This window comes from Neopelma chrysocephalum, unplaced genomic scaffold, assembly GCF_003984885.1.
Source record: "Neopelma chrysocephalum unplaced genomic scaffold, ASM398488v2 Primary Assembly neopelma1_22, whole genome shotgun sequence".
Lineage (NCBI taxonomy): Eukaryota > Metazoa > Chordata > Aves > Passeriformes > Pipridae > Neopelma > Neopelma chrysocephalum.
Window position 1 is genome coordinate 28,821,995 of NW_020897689.1, and position 19,553 is coordinate 28,841,547.

Consider the following 19,553-nt stretch of genomic DNA (forward strand, 5'->3'; position numbering starts at 1 on the left):
TAACTAATGGAGACAACTGGACTCTCAGAAATTACTGTCATACCTTTCCAAACAGACTTAAAAAATAATAAAAAAAAACAAGTACAAGATTCTTTCACTACTGCAATACTTAATGAATGCATACGTATAAAATTAACAGAAAATTCTTGATAATTAATATGATTAAGAGACTTCTAACTTCTGTATGATTTAAAAATTACAGCATTCCACATTGATCATATGCAACTCCGTAACATGAAATTCCGTAAAAACATCATACCAAAGAAAGAACTCTTCCCTCTAACTGTTCTTTCTTTCTGATTTGTAATAAAACTTTAAAAAATAAAAAGGGTAAAACAATTATTTTAAAATTTCCTAATCATGTGAGTAGAACTATTTAAATTCATTCTCCTGCAATAAAAAATGATTGCTTTTCTAATGTCTAGGAGGTTGATGAGCTACAGAAACTTTTGTCAAGTTTCAATATCTTCAAAACCATGAAGACAGGTAAAACTGCTCTGCTTATACTTTATTCCCTTATGTATTTGTAAGCTTCATCAAGAAGCACTAGAAACTTGGTGTCAAATGAAACAGTGCTGGGGACTGGCTATTGCTTATGACCCCAGACACATCAGGAAAGTAAAATATTAAATGAGGTCTCTCTCAAGCAAAAAGAAAAAAGTTCACTCAGCAGAAAGCATCAACATAAATTGCAACAATTCAAGGGAAACATAGGGAAACATCTTCTGCCATTTCTCTTTTATAAATTAACTAATTTGCTTACTATTTTAATTCAACATAAATTTTAATTATTAAGGTTGTATCTAATGCAAAAAAGAAAACCACCAATCAACCATGAGTTAATCAACTGAGATGCTTATTATTTTGTCCAATAAAACAAAACAAAATAAATAATGAGAATAGACATACAGTAAAGACCAACAGAACTGAGGCATCAAAGCTTTTCCACTGATGGAAATTTTCCACATAGGCAATTTAAATTTCCATAAAACAAACAAACAAACCTGTAAAAAAACTAAAAAGCCAACACAGCAGATGCTTTAGAACTCAATAAAATTAATCCCCTGTGCTGTCTTGTCCAGCTGGGTTTTTTTCTTTACAGCTTATATAAGCTGTTGAATTTAAATCTAAGCTTGACCGGAGTGTAACACAGCATAGGGAAAGTTACAGATTTGTTATGGAGAAGAATATATTTTTCTCTTTAATAACAGATGTGCAACTTGGAAACATATGACCATCACCGCAATATCAAGCATTCAGACAAACTTCAGACTGTTGTGATTTGGTACCGCTGTTACTTACAGCCACAGCCTCCGTCTTCACATCGTCGTTGCTGTCTGGAGCTGTCAGATCTATCAGAACAGGACACACTTTGGTCTCCACATCGTATCTCTCTATGAGTTCTTGCTCCAACAGAACTAACAATGCTGCCTGGCTTGTTTTTCTTACCTATCATAAAAGGACAAAAATTGAACCAAGGAATTTGAAGAGAAGTTTTTTTGTTTAAATGTGTCCTGTATTTTGGAAGCTGTATCTATATACCGACACACCCCTATACTAGTTGCACACAGTGAGAAGACAAGTGCTCCACAAGCACTTTGCAAACACTTCATGTTTGAAACAAACTGTGTTTGAACCCAAGAACACCTGCATATTGTAAGCTAAGGCAATGCTATTCTAACTGTTCACCTCCATACTTCCCAAAATACGGGACAGCAATGTCAACGGGAGTAGTCATGGCATAGTTCATGCAATACATAAAGAAAAGCAACACAATTAATTGAGAGTAACATAGGAATGTGAATTTTACTAAACAAATTATCTTTTTCTGAGATTAACAAGCTTGGCTGGCAAGGAATAACTGCATTTATTTCTAATGCATTTTAAATTCAGAGACACAATTTTGCTTTTTTAAAAAAAATTGTACAAAAATAAGATACCCATTAATAATTGACTTCATAACTGGCTAACCCCTGCCTCTCAAAAGAGTAATATCATCAGAAGAGGAAACATTACGTACAGCAAGAGACTACATATACTGCAATGCAGCAATTTTGAAAACACCTTTGAGCTCTTTGTTTCAGAGCTCACCAGCCAAATGAAGTATGGAGTATCAACAGAGGTTAAGACAATGAAAAGAATCTCTCAAGAAAAAAACCATCAAGCAGAAGTACGGTTGCTATATTACACATGAATTAGCAGAATATTGAAAATAATGTATCAGCTAGCATTAGTCAAGTCTGAAATGACTGGAGAAGCCTCCAGAAAGCTTTGGGCAAGCTAACTTTTACATGAAGAGAAACAAACCACATGAGTTCAATCCAAAACCTTCATTAGATTGATACACAAAGAACTGGTCATGAAAGTACATAACGGCATTAAAAAACTGAATTATACCAAGGACTCGGGTTTTTCACTACTACTCAATGTTGTCGTTAAATCATATGATGCTGAATTTAAATAATTTGGCATCACACCAGCTATTCAACTAGCTAGTAAACTCCTGGTAGAAGACACTTACCTGGTTATTCTGGTCTGCGAGGTATCGCACCACAATAGGTAGTAAGTATTTGGAAAAAGCATATGGGATTGAAGGTCTGTTTTCTTGACAGAACATAGCAATATGAGGCACCTGTTCCATCAGCTCTGCCCGCACTGTTGGCTCTGTCAGGATCAAAATAAAACCAAAAAAGGCACAATAAATGTTTACAAGCATACTCCCAGATACTGCGAGCATAAGCATAAGTATGTTCTCAAGTTGTTCATGCCAGTGTGTTTATGTCAAGCTTCGTTTTGACAATCACCATCTTTTTGCAAAACCAGGTAAAACTATTACAACTACACTCTGTACTGTCCCATATTCTCAGTAAAAACCCAAGAAGAGGTATAAGAGAGCAAAGCCACTGAACATTATGAGTACCAGAATCTGCATGAACTCCTTACGAACATCACCCACTTCACAGAAACCTGCTAAGCAGAAAGTCAACCCAAAACTAGTACCACTATGAGAAGGAATGAATTGTGTGGGACTCTGGGCCACAGCCTCTCAGGCAGGAAAGATCCCACTGATCAGGACAACCAGCCATAACTGGAGATGCTGCTTCTCATCCTTTGCTTTTTAAGGCTACTGATGTCTTTGTCAGACAGAGAAGGTCCTGCATCTTTCCAGTTGCTTGTGTTAAACCTTTCAGGTATGTTTTTCATCAAAGCCGGTGATTATTTGAAAAATATTTCATTCAATTTTAAAATTCAGGAAATGGTGCACTGCTTGAATGAGTCCTAATCCCCATAGAACATGCACATATATTTGGGGGATGTTACAAGCAAGACAAGAAATACAAGTGTGGATTAAATTCCAACTATTAATAAAACAGATGCAATTTAAGAAGTAGGACATTATTACATGCCTGACAGCCCACTTGTCCAAAGGGGGAAAAAAAATTTCTGAACTAAGTAATTCCGCCCTTTCAGAACTTGCTGACATCTGTGGTTACAATTAGAGAACTGATTACCTATAAAAGCACATAATAAAACCCACCAAATACTCTCTAGTTACACTAATTTGATTTACAATTTTTTAAATAGTACAATGTATACTGTTCACAGGATACACATGCCTTAATGAATTTTTACCTATAAATTGTTCGCGTAAAATTTGATGGTATGACCAGAATCATCTTCCTTGGAATATCTGTACTTAACATGATACATGAAAAATATAACCTTTTGTTAAAAAGAAGTATTTAACTTGCATTTGTATTTAACGTGGCCAATATGTGCAGCACTTGGCTTTCTTGAACACCGATTACAAGTGTAAACTTAAGCCTGAATAAAACATAACAAAGGCAAAGCATGGTGTGCGCAGTCTTTTCTTCACTGAGCACAAAAGAACAGAAAAGATCACAGTGCACAAATTAATCAAATGCCTATGGGCTCCACTCCACTTCTTTCCCTACAGACTTAAATTACTTTTCTTATAGAAAAACATATCAAAATCATAGACTTACTGAACTGTTTGGGTTGGAAGGGACCTTAAAGATCGTCTAATTCCAACTCCCTGCCATGGGCAGGGACACTTTCCACTAGACCAGGTTGCTCAAAGCCCCATCCAACCTGGCCTTGAACACTTCCAGGGACCTCTGTAAAGTTTACGAAACTACAAAACTAAATCCCAGATAAATCAATACTGAATAGGTTTGCTATTCATTACAATAAAGTAAAAAAAGCCTTCCGGTCTGCTCTGTATCTCTTCCCAAACATTGTCAAGAACACACAGGACAAAAGTCTTTTTGAACTCCATAAGTAATACTGAAATCCTGAAGTTTGTATTGAAGAAGTCTACTCAAACTATGTCAAAGTTTTAGCAGACCTGAATTAACAGAAATCAACAGTACAAAAGGCTAAACTCTAGTTTAGTGAACACTATGTTTGTAGCACTAAGCATGAGAGCTGATCAAAATAAGCACCTGTAAATAGGACAAACTAATAGTTAATGAGATCATTAATTGTGAAAGCTGAAGTCTACATACCATAGTAACACAAAGAAAGAAAGTATTTCTATTGTAGTAACTCATCTTTCGCTTTCTTACAAAAATTTGCCAAAGCAGTCCTTAGAACACAAGCAGGATAAGTTGCAATTCTTCATTAGGATGAGGTCTTCTTGGGATGAGGGTGAGGGTGTGTCAAGCAAAGTAGGTCAGCTGTTTTTGAGAGTTAAGTTGGCAAAGACATCTATTTTCCTCCTACACTTAATTCTGGTCCTCTTATCTGACAAGGCCTAGCTTCTTCAGTTCTGTAAGAGGGGTTTCAAACGTGCTGGAAAAAGAAGTCCTTTAACATGTTAGCTTGTACATGTCAACACACTTTTTTCTATCTTGTGTGACAACCTGCCCAAAGGTGGTTGAGCTAAAACCTTGCAAACACCCTCCATCTGCAACTGCCCAGTATCCGACAGAAAGCACAGCAACTACAAATTGAAGAGTCCTTCCTTGCTGAGCATGTTTTGAGACAGAGAAAGCCATTAGCACCATATGCAGTCCCACTTCCAAGAGTAACTCATTTGAAAATGCTGCAGGTAGCAGAGCAGAAAGAGGAACCATCAAGTTGGGCAAGAAGAGATGGAAGGTTGAGAGATAAGAGACAAGAAGGTAAGACTAGCAACTTAAGGGAAGGGAGATGGGAACTTGATGGACAAGAAATGGGAACCAGAGCCCAAAGCCAGGGCTGGAGGAATGTGTACCCACCTTTCCCATAAGGCTGTTATTTCAAGACATGCCCAGGACATGATCTAGGGGTACCAGAGGCTTATGTCACAACACTTATCACTAGGATCTCGTTCTCACTTCCTGGGACTCATGCCTTGTTTCTTACAGCAGAAAGAAGATGACTTGGGGAGTAGGGGGAGAGAGTAAGCAAAATTAATTTGACTGAGGCTGCATGTTTGGCAGCAGTGCTTCTTCAATTGTTTCTGGATTTGCTTCGGGCAGCTCCCACCCTCCCAGAGGCAAAACCTGCAGCTTCCATTTATGCCAATGCAACTGTTCGTGCAGCCAGACAACAAACCATATCAAAGAACTGATCTGGCTGATGCAGCTTTTGCCCCACCACAGCAGCATCATTAAACAGCAATAACTGACACTTAGATTGCTTTCCCTGTGCAATCACACACTTCACTCAAGTAGCAGGACTGTCTGATGATGGTAAGAGAGAGTGCAGGGACAGAGTAAACAGAGCAAAATGCTGAGAAACCCAATTTGTTCCTTTGCTTAGCACGAAGCTGTGCAAAATGCTCAAGCCAGGCTCTTCACCGAGTAACTGCACATTTGGATTGCAGTCCAAACTCTGTGTCTTCACTGCTGAAGAAGTACCACCTCTGCAATCAAAGCCAGTAAGAGCTCTGTACTAAGCCTAACATGAGCCATGTATAAAGCTTTGGACACTGGGCACTCAAAATGAGCAGATTGTTTTGACACCTCTTTGATATCTCTACAGTTTGCCCACCCACTGATAAAGTGATGGCAACACTCCCTTTCCCCAAATTGACTAGGTTTGCTGTGAAATTGAATTAATGAATTTCTTTACGAAGCATTCCAGTAAGAGAGAGCAACATGCACAAAAAACATAAGATCCTTTTTCCTTCAGAACAGGGTTCATCTATTATGCAGCACTTATGTCAGCTGCCTGACAATACTGAAGATCTGCAGATGTAAAGTGAGCCCTTTCTTCCTGAGCTACTAAGTAAGCTCTGGCTTAGTGAGGAACACAGGCAGATGAGATAATGCAATTAAAGATTTGAAAAATTAATGCCCAGGAATAAATTAGAACTGTAAAGTCACCTTAGCTCTTACATTCCCTAACTTTTAAGTACACGGCTCTGCGATCTGTGCAAGGTCAATTCAAACCAACAAACAAGTGAGCACTGTGCACGTAACTGGCTGTGAAACACAACACCATAATTCGCTATCAAAAGGGGTTTGTGCTGCTCTGGGGAATTACTGCTGCTATGCAAGAACCTGAACCATAAGCCTACCAATTTAGATAAGAGCTCAATTCTTCCAAAGGCTGAAGCATATGTTCCACTGTGTACTGAATAGAGTCTAATCTTGCAGTCTGATGCTGTTACAGTAAAGTTTTTTTTTTTGCATTCTGTTTCCTCAAGACCCAAGCAACAATGCCAAAACAATACACTGGAGAGTTTTCTCATTCCCTTCATCTATTCCTCAGCTTTGTCTTCAGCTTCAACATGTGGCAGCTCCAAGCACAGATTCCAGCAGGCTTCAACACATGACAGTGTCTCCCACTTCAGTTTAAACTTCTCTGTTGTTTATAATCAAATTTACGGTTTGGTCATTGTGCTGGTTTTGGCTGGGACAGTGCTAATTTTATTCATAGTAGCTGGTACAGGGCCATGTTTTTGATTTTTGCTGCAAATAGTGTTGATAACTCAGAAATGTTTTAGTTACTGCTGAGCAGTGCTTACACAGAGCCAGGGCCTCTTCTGCCTCTCACATCACCCCACCAGCAAGCAGGCTGGAGATGCCTGAGGAGCTGGGAGGGGACACAGTCAATCCCAATGGACCAAAGGGACATCCCATACCATATGGTGTCATGCTCCACATATAGAGCTGAGGGAAGGAGGAGGAAGCGGGGGGAACCTTCAGAGTGGTGGTGTTAATCTTCCCAAGTCACTGTTACGCATGATGGAGCCCTGTTCTCCTGGGTATGGCTGAACACCTGCCTGCCCACGGGAAGCAGTGAATGCATTCCTCTCACATTCACAGTGAGAACACGGGCATCATCCTGAGTTGTTACTTTCCTTACTCCTAAATTTAAGGCAGCTTAAGCACTGCTTCCAGCACAAATCCAAAACAGGAGCCTATATTAGCTACTATGAAGAAAATTAACTCTACCTCAGCCAAAACCAGCACAGTTATCAACACAGTGAATGGAGCATGGCAGTATGAGTTAAAATTGTTACATGCAGCTTCTTAAAGCATAAGAGCATCCAGCTGGGGAATACTGCGTTACAAATTTTTTTGCACTGTACAATACAGTCAGGACCAGGCTTCCACAAAGTATAAACAAAATCTGGGTGGAGCATTTTGTTTCATGTCAAGTTTCTATTTTAGGCACTCTGGAAAAATCACTGTGTACAGTTTTGTTCTCCATAACACTTGCCTGGAACAGTATTTTTCTGTTTGGCAGAAAATGCTGCTCTTTTCAAACGATCTCCCGAAAGTATAAGTCTATGCCTTAAAGTAGCAATGTACTAGGAAAAAACCGCCTGCAATTTGTCCAAACAAAAACTTAGAAAATAAGTACTAATATAAAACAATTAGATCTCAAGAAGCAAATTCATGCTTGCTTTTCTTACTCATTAGTGTTTTATTTCATTCTATCAGATCTTGTGTATTCTCTACAGAATTATCCTGAACTGAGTTTTAGAAAGCAAGCAAAATCAAGGGAATGACAAAGGACAGTGAAAATAGACTTCCATTTCTTCTGTTTGTGAAACAATTTTGAAAAGAAGTTGCCCAAATAAAATGATGCAGTTCTACCTCTCTTGATTTCCAGCATGAAGCCACATGAAGCCAGCAGTATATTCCAACCAACATCTCCAGAACCTGGGCAGACTTTGATCTGCACACATAAACCTTCAATTTTAGCTATTTCAGAAATCACCACTTAAATCAACATCCTAAACTGAGTCCAAAATCATAGAAGTAATTAACTGTTTCTTCATTCATGAAAAAACTTACATTTCCCTAGAATTTGACACCATCTCTCATGTAAGTAAGCCAACATGCTCACCTAGCTGCTACTAGCACACACACTCAGCTTTCATATATAAATGTGTTTCGTCCCTGCTGAGGCTTCTGTATTCCACTTCAGCTATGAGGAAGTAAAGCACCACAGTTAGCTGTATGCTGGAAATTATAAGGGGATTATTGCATGGTATAATACCAACTAATTGCTCCAGAACAGTTACTTGTAAATGAAGTAATTATTCCAGAGCCACCTCATAACTAGATTTATTTCACAATGCTTTATTCTGCAAAAATGTCCAGTATTCAGAATAAAGTCTGCATAGCTTTCATTATCCCAATATGACCATTCTGGAATACAAGCAGCAGTGAATTCCCACTACATTTGCGAGGGGCTATAAGGTTTTTTTGTTTTTCTTGTATACGAAGAATAACTACTGATGATATTAGTGCCACTTTAAATGACAACTGTGATGATGTTTTAAGTATATCCGAATATTATGAATATTGCTTTTTGTTCTTATTAAGGGTTGTGAGCAAGAAGGAAAGTGCAAGTGCACAGCTCTGCATTAACGCTTTCACTCTTTAAAAAAAACAAACAAAAAAACAACTCACAGAGTCATCCCGAGTTGGAATGGACCCACAAGGATCAAAGTCCAACTCCTGGTCCTGCACAGGACCAGCCCAAGAATCACATACAGTGCCTGAGAGTGTCATTCAAATGCTTTGTGAACTCTCTCAGGCTTGGTGTTGTGGTCACTTCCCTGGGGAGTCTGTTCCAGCACCCAACTATCTTCTGGATGAAAAACCTTTTCCTAAGAGCCAACCTAACACCTCATAAACACACACAGCTTCATGCCATTGAATTTGGCAACAGGTAAACAAAAATATTGATTTATATGTTCTAGAGAAAAATCAGCAGAGCAGAAAACACCTTCACACCCTTCCCTGTATAGATCACCATTTCTGTATTCATCCTGAATATAAGATCCACAGCATACAAAGATGCTGATCTGCCAATAGCATGGCCAATAGTACTGGGATTGTATCCATGACTGTTCTCAAAGTGAATATCACTTGCATGATCAAAGACAAATTTAAATAAATTCTACAGTCTGTCATTCAAGCTTTATCTATCCTCTTCTTTCCCAAAGATAGCTTTCCCTTTCCTTCTTTTTTGCTGACACCCATATTTTTCTTTTTGATTTCTCTCATTTCCTGTTTTATCTTTCCCTCCAACTTTCCTACCTTTTTTTAAGACAAAAGAAAATCTAGACAAGTAGAAATACACTGTAACCAGGGCCCATCCCTTCCATCTTAGGAGTCCAGCAGAAAAGCTGACGTGTCAGACGTGTGCTGCTTCAGCAGTCATGTTCTTTTCTCTCAGCAACCAGAAGTGGATTTCTTACTGGCTTGTTACAGCAAGGAGTGAAATACAGATTAATAAGAGAGGGTACAGTCACCGTTAGTCACCTATCAGACATATGGAGAGACAAAAGAAGTTTATATCAACCACAGGAAAAAATTCTTAGCATAGCAGGAGGTGGGAGATGAAGTATGGAAAATCCTGAAACATGAAGATCTGGAAGGGAAGAAAACACAGCTGGAGATAGTGAGAGCTGGGAAAGACAAATATTAGCATTGCCATTAATATTGCTTATATATGAAGATTTTTTTAAATTAAATGCTGCAGTATGTGCTATTCAACAGGTATTGTTGGCATCCCTCACTATACCAACAGCAGTAATTGAACCTTAGTAAAACCATTAAGCACACTATTAAGTAATTAAGGTTGTGAGGCCATCCACATTAAGCCTGATTATAGAGCTTCAAAACTTAACAACCAATTAGTCTAATAATTGTTTTTAAAATCAGTTTGTTTTGCAAGCTGCATTCACAACTGATTTTTGCAGTAAAGGCACTACTTGTCATTCAGAAGAAAAAAAATTTTAGTTGTCTATATGCAAGTGAAAAAGCACTAGTTCTTCAGGACATCACTCTGTTTTTCTGCCATCATTTCTTTAGAAAGATACCTATATGTATGTATTTCATACTACACTAAATTACCACACTTTTTTAGAAATGAAGATAATAGGCTTTTTAAGAACCCTCAGAAAATAAGATGTAAAGCTTCTGGTGCCTATTACAAGCACACTAAGCAAAATGCCAATAATGCCATAATTCTGGCTAAGGCTAAATTTCAAAGCCAGTTAATCACACTTCAGCACACAATGATGAAATCTTGTAGCATCTAGGCCATTCACAAGCTGGTACCAAAACAAAAAGTTTGAATTATACTAATTTACTCAAGTGAAAAAATCAGACATAAGGCCCTTGTTCAAGCTCACACTGGTTAGTCTACATTTGAGAATGAAGACGACCCAGCTGTTTTAACACAAAGATAAGCATTTTATCTTTAACAAGGGTTTATGGGGGATAACTTCACTTTTGCCAAGCACTGAGCTTCTATGCCAAGCTGCTTCTCAGCCTGCATAGATTCAAAGACACCATAAAAACATTTAAGTAGAAAGTCATACCTAACATAAGAAACAGAGAAATTACAAAAGTGATTAAACAGCAAATTCAGAAGCAATACAAGGTATCTCAGATGTAACTACTCTAAGGAACTCACTACCAAAGACAGTAGGGAAGTCCGAAGTTCAGGACTGAAAAATACCAGTGTTTGTTTTCATTGCTGTAGTTGGGTGTTGTGTATGCTGGGTACACTCTTCAATTCCAACCTCATTATACCAACTACTGACAAAAAAAGAAAAGTACCTCACTTTCTGTGACTTGATTTGGCAAGAGAAGACAAATACCTCCAAATGTTAAAAGAATAGGCATAAGACTAATGAGTATCAGCAATTAGAAATGAGAAGACCTGTACTTAGTCATAGTTGAGTTTGACTCCCCAAGTTTGTTTTTATTTTTCTTCATTTATGCATTTAAACACGAAGGACGGCAGGATGGCTCTATCCATACAAATATCTAGCTCTAATCAAGCAAGTTAAAACACACCTGATTCCAAATTCAGGGGCTTTTATGTTTTACAGATAAATTGGAAAAAATATTGTAAATGGAAAGCAGCATAAGGTAAGACAAAAATTAACAAGTCTAGTAATAGCAACTTTAAACACACACACAAGCGCAAGCTCCAAACCACGCAACAAAACCAGAACCCCCAAACAAAAAATGAGCCCCACAGAGCCCACTGTGCTGCAGTATGAACAACAGTCAAACACATATATTAAGAAGATACAAAGCAGATCTAGTTCCCTAATGAATTTTCACATGGCTTAAGACACAAGGATATTCTAATAACCTGTCTTACCGAAACCAGCTAAGTCCAATACTGCTCGAGGCACAAGGCTCACAGTTAAGTTTGCAGAAATTTAATTTGTGGGGCAGATGCAGAATCCAGTGCTACTAGTTTGGCAGATCTGAGACAACTTCTACAATGCAGGAAAAGCCTGAACTGCTGCTTTTACTGACGCTGAGAAAATGACTAAAAATGTACTCCACCCTTGTTAAAGGCAACAAATTGATTTGAGCTCAACTCTTGGCTTCCACTATATTTCTGCCTGAACAAACTTCAATTTGACACACTTAGTTGGTCACCAATGAAAAGCCTAAGGCTACAAAGTTGCTGCAAGAGACGATTTTCCCCTGGACATATTTGTCCCATATTATAAATTGAAGTGAAGCTTCATAAAGTTTCTGATGCTCCAAACTGTTCACAGGACCACACAAACAGGCATTGTATATGCAGATTTCAGAAGCAGAGCTTTGCTAGGAAAGCACTCTAGAAACAGTAGCATGTCAGTGTTCTCAATTAAAGACACATTTTATCCTAAGTGAATAGTGACTTCCCGCTTAAAGAATCCTTGGAGAGATACTCAATACAATTATGTAATGCTTACAACAGGCTATTTTTTCTGGCTAAACAAGGACATTCCCTCAGAAAAATACAAACATGCATTTTAAATTAAGACAGTAATGAGAGAATAACAGAAATCAGCAGAATATCCTTTTACCCTTAGAAAGCATTATGTTCTGCAGTTCCAGAAGAAGGGAGAAAAACTAACAGACATTAAACAGAAGAAACATTTTCTTCCAATTCAAGATTTAACACAAGTTTCTCTCCATAGTACTCATACAATAACAAAAGAATGACCTTCAGATTCTTTCTGATGTTTTGCTGCTAAAGCCTGTCTTCCTTCTGGTGTTTCAACTGTATCAGCTACGTTGAAATCAAGCCCTTAATTCTATCTAAAGCATCTTTAAGCTGGAATTTGTTGCAGCTCTGTCCACACCATTTTTCCCTTCATCCAATCACCCATCACTTTTTAAGCACTTCTTTTCTTTCACATTTGTTTTTCCTTATTCTCCTGCTTTCGCTCTTTATTCCAAACACCCAGCAGTCCCACTGTATCGATTAGCAACAGCCATGCTGTAATCTACGGAGATGTCCTACTCATAGCAAGGAGGGTGCACAGCAAGCTCACTACCCTGCACTTAAGGAGAGAAGACTTTTGGCCTCTTCAGGGATCTGCTTGGTAGAGTACCATGGGATAAAGTCCTGGAGGAAGGAGAGGCCCAAGAAAGTTGTTTAGTATTAAAGAATCACCTCCTCCAAGTGCAGGAACAATGCATCCCAGCAAAGGAGTCAGGTAAAAACACCAAGAGGCCTGCATGGATGAACAAGGAGCTCCTGAACAAACTCAAACAAAAAAAGGAAGCTTACAGAGGGTAGAAGCAGGGACAGAAAGCCAAGGAGGAATACAGAAAAATTGTCCGAGCAGAGAGGGATCAGGTTAGGAAAGCTAAAGCCCTGAGAGAATTAAATCTGGTTGGAGGGTCAAGAGCAACAAGTACATCAGTGATAAAAGGAAGACTAGGGAAAACGTGGGCCCTCTCCAGAAGGAAGTGGGAGACCTGGTTACCCATAACATGTAGAAGGCTGAGGTACTCAACAACTTTTTTGCCTCAGACTTCACTGACAAGTGCTCCAGCCACACCAGCCAAGTCACAGAAGGGGAAGATGGGGACTGGGAGAATGAATAACTGCTCACTGAAGAAGATTAGGGTCGATGTCATCTAAGGAACCTGAAAGTGCACAAGTCCACAGGACCTGATGCCATGCATTCACAGGCCCTGAAGGAACTGGTGGAAGAAGCAGCTAAGCCATTATCCATCATATTCAAAACTGTGGCAGTCCGGTGAAGTTCCCATTGACTGGAAAAGGGAAAACAAACCTCATTTTTAAAAAGAGAAAAAAGGAAGACACAGGGAACTGCAGGCCAGTCTCACCTTGGTGCTTAGCATGATCACGGCAAAAATCCTCCTGGAAACTGTGCTGAGGCACAGGGAAAATAAGGAGGTGTCTTGTAAAAGCCAACATATCTTCACTATGGTCAAATCATGCCTGACAAATTTTGTGGCCTTCAACAATGGGGTTATAGCAGTGGAAAGAACAACTGGCATCATCAACCTGGACTTCTGCAAAGCATTTGATGCTCTATCTTGTTACATCCTTGTCTCTAAACTGGAGACACACAGATTGGACAGATGGGCCACTCCATGGATAAGCTATTGGCTGGATGATCGTACTCAAAGAATTGTGGTCAATGGTTCCATATCCAAGGGGAGATCATGATGACTGGAGCTCCTCAGGCGTTAGTGTTGGGATCAGCTCTGTGTAACATCTTTGTCGGTCACATGGACAGGGGGATTGAGTGCACCCTCAGCAAGTTTGCTGACAACACCGAGCTGTGTGGTGCGGTTGACATGCTGGAGGGAAGGGATCACATCCACAGGGAGCTTTACATGCCTGAGAAGTGGCCCCATGCGAACTTCATGAAGTTCAACAAGGCCAAGTACGAGGTTCTGCACCTGGGTCAGGACAACCCCTGGTATCAATACAGGGTGGGCGGAGAACAGATTGAGAGCAGCCCTGAGGAGAAAGACTTGGAGGTGTTGATTGATGAGAAGCTCAACCCAAGCCAGCAATGCGCGCTCACAGCCCAGTAAGCCAACTGTAATCTGGGCTGCATCCAAAGCAGCATGACCAACAGGTCAAGGGAGGGGATTCTGCCCCTCTATTCCCATCTTCTGAGACCCCACCTGGAGTGCTGTGTCCAGCTCTGGGGCCCCCAACATAAGGAGGACGTGGACCTGTAGCAGCAAGTCCAGAGGAGGGCACAAAGATGATCAGAGGAGTACCTCTCCTACGAGGAAAGGCTGATAGAGTTGGGGTTATTCAGCCTGAAAAGAGAAAGCTCTGGGGGGACCATATTGCAGTGTTCCTGTACTTGAAGGGGGCCTACAAGAGAGATGGAGAGGGATGTTTTATAAGGGCATGTAGTGACAGGTTAAGGGGTAATGGCTTCAAACTAAAAGAAGTAGGTATAGAATAGATTCAAAGCAAAAATTCTTCACTATGAGAACAGTAAGGCACTGGAACAGGTTTCCCAGAAGTTGTGGATGCCTCATCTTTGGAAGTGTTCAAGATCAGGTTGAATGGGGCTTTGAACAACCTGGTCTCGTGGAAGATGTCCCTGTCCATGGTAGGTCCCTTGCAAGCTAAACCATTCTGTGATTATATAGTATTTTCATCTTGCTTACCAATTCCTGCTGCCTCTCTTACCTTCACAACTGGTTCCCCAAAAGGGTCTAAAAGAACAACTTCAGCATTTAAATTTTATCAAAACTTATGGAAGTCTTGCAGAGATGTTTTTCAAGTTTATTTTCAAGGCAAAAAATTAATCTTTATCTACAGAGCTAAAATAATCACATAGACCTACTGCGTAGAAAAAGTACATCATAAAAGTTATTAAAAATGTACTGCTGGAAAGTGTCAATCCTACATTTTGAAGGGGTTTTATTCTGTTGACAAGAGTACTAAGGAAAAAAGTCACCCTTGGGGGATGATTTAGAGAAATTAAATTTTACAGTATTTTATTGCATAACTTACTGGTCCTGTGCTGAACATAGGTTCAACGCTTCTGACTTTCCCACATTTACCCAGTAAAATGTTTAATGCTACCTACCTGAATCATCAGCTAATCTGCTGATTCTCTCCAACACAGCAATACAATCTCTCTCATCATCACTGACTTCTTTCAAAGTGTCCAGCAAACTTCGAGCCACCATTTGCCTAGTTTACAGGAAAGAATTAAAAAAAAAAATCAGCATTATTTGTGTCCAGAAATACAGCTAAATGAAAAAATTGTGCAATCATACAGGTTTCTTACACCAAAGAGTGAAATGTTACATATATTCACTTTTAACCCAGTAAATTTAGTTAGCCCTGCTTCGGAAATTCTTAATTATGATACCTGGCATAATCTTAAGAACTATTAACTTTAATAATAATAATGGCCTATCTTCGCGAACGAAGATTTGGGGAAAGGTTTTTTTTTTTTTTTACCTTTCCAGCCTGCGCAATGGATTTTTTAGGTGAGACACAGCCTGCGCTGAACTGAGCCCACCCTTTAATCCTAAGGTTCATCTGCCGGGGCCAAGCAAGCTTGGACAATGGCAGTGAGGTCCTCAGGACGTAGGTTTGTTTAGAGTGTCCTTCTCATAGATGGATGGCCACACAGGGCTAACGACCTCCATCAGGCCAGGAGACCGGGATTTGAACCCGTGGTCGCAGCAGTGAAAGTCCTGCACGCTAACCACTAGGCCACCAGGGGTCTCAATTTAAATGTAACATTAAAAGTATCCCTTTGGTTTACAAGGATAAGAGAAACCAGCCACCAAGACAAAAACCAGTAATCATCTGCTAGGTGGGCAAACAGGAGCTGAATATTAGGGAGTCAGTATCAGCCTTCCATCCTCATCTCTGAATTCCCTAGCTTGTTCCATACAAAGCAAGACAACACCACATTGTTAAAATGTTTTTAAGTAGAATTCTGAACTTATTTCACAAAAGCATGAACACTCAAGCTGTAGATTTCCATATCAAGGGTGACATTTAGAAGTTAAACTTCATTAAAATGCTATAGGTAAATACTGTGAGCAGTGGGTATATACCGTGAAAATAAAACATGCTACCCAACCCATGTGTACCTGGGACATACTTTAGCAAAGTAGAAAATGAAACATTAAGAAAATATAAAAGAAGTCATAGTCAACTCAGTTACTACCTCTAATGCACAAGAAATTTTTCTATGGATTAACTTGTGAGTGACAAGACATAGTCAAATTTGTGGTTTTGTCCTCCAAGGCTCTGTTGCAGCCTATGTTACAAAGTCATACTCATCAGTTACCTAGACAGCCTTACACACTAATTTTTTAAACAATGCAGTGGGAAATGTGTGGCAATCAACCTTTCTCCTCAACAAGAGCCTGCAATGGTGTAACTCTCTTTTTTCACCCTTTCGGACAACGTAGGTTGAACTTCAGAGAGCTAGCACGATTAACCCAAGAGTGGAATGGGCCAAGGAACAGTGTCCAAGATGCTGGTAATTCCTGTACTACCCTGGAGCAACTTATGAAAATGCTGAAGCAGCAAGCATCAAGTGCCAGGTATTTCCAGAACTGACAGAAACACTCCTGGGATGCAGCCTAGGTATAAGCACTGTTGATCCCAGAGTAAGTCTTTGCTAATTCCTGCAAGTTGGACAGATGGCCATTCAGAGGCCATAAACCTTCTGTTTCAGAGGAGGAGATGAAAACAAATCCTAACCTGAAGTAGAAGAGACTTATCTTTTTAAAGCTAAGGGACATTCAACTTATTCCCTGGACTAAATGTAGAAGATGACCCCCAGCTGCATCCAGATGGTATTTCCTTTTTTGGCTTGAAAAGGAATCAGTGGATCTCCTTTTATGTTTAGCAGATTCTGGTTAAAAGCATTACAGCAAAGGGCACCAGGGTAAGCTACGCTCACTCTAGCAAACCTAACTGGGTAGGTAGCCAGTAATTACAGAGGAATCTCTTAATTCCATCCATCCACTGATGAGGGAGATGATGGCCACTCACATTCTCCAAACATTACAGGCTCTAATCTAGTTCTGCCACTATCCCAACAATCTCCCCAAATTCTTCTTGTCTCCAAAATACAAACATAGGTCACAGCTAAACCTACTTTTCCACAGGCTGACAGCTGGCACGTAGGCCCCACAAGCTCACACACTTAAACATGCTCTGCTTACTGGAGAGTAGAGAGTAAGCAACAGTCCCTGGTGCCCTGACCAGTAGCCTGGTCTTCCTTCTCACACAAGCACTGAGAGTCAAGCTACAAAAAGCCTACAACAGAGGATGTACTGAACTATCTGTGCACAGGAGCACAACATAAGGCAAGCAGTAGCTTGCCCTGCAACTTGCCAGGTGAGTGCCAGGTGAGCACTTTGGAATTTTTAACAGAGCTCTGAAGGATGACCTGTTTGGTCTAGACATAGACAAAACAACAAAAATAGGCAGACATGCTTCATGCTGCAGAGGCAAGAAAGTATCTCCTGTGACAGGGAAAAAGAGGTCAAGCAGGCTTTCTCTAGGGATAATGACAACATGTTCTCATAAACTGCATTCTAACAGGGAATCAAACTCCTTTGTGTACTCAGTACCTATGTGACAGAAATGACTCCACCAACATTAATGATGACAATATAACCGATGTGAATGGCATATATTCTGTTACTATACATTACTCCCAGTTATCAGGGTACAACTTGTAAAATAGGATTAATGGTTTCTTGCCATTTCCCTCCTGCCACTGGCTTGGGTTTGTGCAGTACTTGCCTCTAATGAGACACTAAGCTCCACCATGAATTTCTACCTTTACACATTCCCAGTGCCAGAAGAGCTGTCTTCATCACAACAACTCATAGAATTGCATCTTCTTGCCCATTCAGTCAGATCTTGTACCCAGTTCCTCCAGGTCCAGAGAGACTTTTGCTAGCTGCTTTGGCAAGTGACGCTTCAAATCAGTAACCCTACAGCTGTGAATTCCCAAAGAAAATTATTTATTCACCATATGTGTCTTTGGTATAAGACTGCCACCTAAGCAGCAATGCATCTATTTATCCATTAAATAGTTTACACATCAAAGAAAGGCAGAGGTCAAAGGCTGCAATGTGGCATGCAGTACAAGCCCTTCCATTACCACGTGCAAAAGTAGAGGATATTTAGCAAAATTCAAGTTTTCATGAGCCTGTCCAACATTAGGATACCTTGTAGGAACACTTCACTGGGATCAGCAATGGGAAAAAATAGGGATAGATTACAAACACACTACCTTTATGCCCACACACACGTGACACGTATTTTGAAGACTCTACATATGGACATAATTAGGATTTGTGATTACATATTTAAAGAAAAACTATAAACACCTTTGCTTTGCTCATTCAAACTCCTTTGACCACCATTAGCCCTTACATAAATTTCCACTATAACATTTAAATGACTTCATCTGCACAAGGCATGCATTTAGCTAGTAAGGATATTAAAAAAAAAGAGAGAGAAAATTAAATAAGGTGATTTTTGTTCTTCACCCATTTTTCCAGAACTAAAACAAGATTAGATTACATTTTGTGTTCAAATTAATACTGGTAGTAACAACTGAGCTTGGCACCATTTTCCTCAAACAATCTCAAAAGATATCCAGAATAAACTCCCAATCTCAAAATCAACATATTTGTACCCTTCCTAAGAAAGACGACTAAATATGCAGAGGTACATTTAGTATTAAGTAATTAAGACTTCTCTTAGTGCTCTGGGAAAATTCTGTCCTTTCTAGTTCAGCTTATATCATTTTAATGTATTTAATTTAATTTAATTTAATACGATAAAATTTCTCGAGCTATACTGTTACACTTCAATAATTTATTTGGTATACACATATACACAAATTTGTGTGCAAAAAATCCATGTTTTGAGGTTTGTTTTATTTTTACTAAATTTTATTCTTTGATATACAGTAGGCTCAGAAAGACTGAAACAGAAAAATGGAGTAGAGTTAGAGACTGGGAGAAATAACGACATTTATGCTAAAATGACGAGAAGTGTTCCAGTCAGAACAAAGCCACTACAGTTTCACCTGCATGGCTTTGGTATGAGTTTAGCATTTCCTTACTGTCAGTACTCAAATACCCAGCTAAGAAACTTTACACTGGGTTAGGCTGCACAGAGAGAAGAAAAGTGAGTGGGGAGAGTAATAACTGCAGCTGTGGATAACCAAATTCTTGATTACCTTCTTGGTTATATTCTGATCTAACTGAAAAAAAGGCAAGATAGTCTTGACATCCCACCAAACATACTGTCTCAAGAGGTTTTTCATATAC

The 19,553-nt window shown here is 39.4% G+C and overlaps 1 protein-coding gene and 1 non-coding gene across 10 annotated transcripts in view; both read right to left on the minus strand.

Moving 5' to 3' along the window:
• Positions 1-19,553, minus strand: part of PPP4R1 (protein phosphatase 4 regulatory subunit 1) — a 64,387-nt gene that overhangs the window by 25,407 nt on the left and 19,427 nt on the right. For 8 of the 9 annotated variants that reach the window (XM_027676658.1, XM_027676631.1, XM_027676667.1 and 5 more), the window contains 3 exons: positions 15,314-15,420; positions 2,522-2,664; positions 1,303-1,449 (listed from right to left, as the gene is read on the minus strand). In XM_027676658.1, the coding sequence (XP_027532459.1) occupies positions 1,303-1,449; positions 2,522-2,664; positions 15,314-15,420 (397 nt within the window). Of the gene's footprint in view, positions 1-1,302; positions 1,450-2,521; positions 2,665-15,313; positions 15,421-18,046; positions 18,210-19,553 lie in introns of all 9 variants that reach the window. The other variant, XM_027676675.1, reaches the window with a different exon arrangement.
• Positions 7,238-7,337, minus strand: LOC113964731. The gene has a single exon (XR_003533275.1). It is a non-coding gene; the product is annotated as a U12 minor spliceosomal RNA (small nuclear RNA).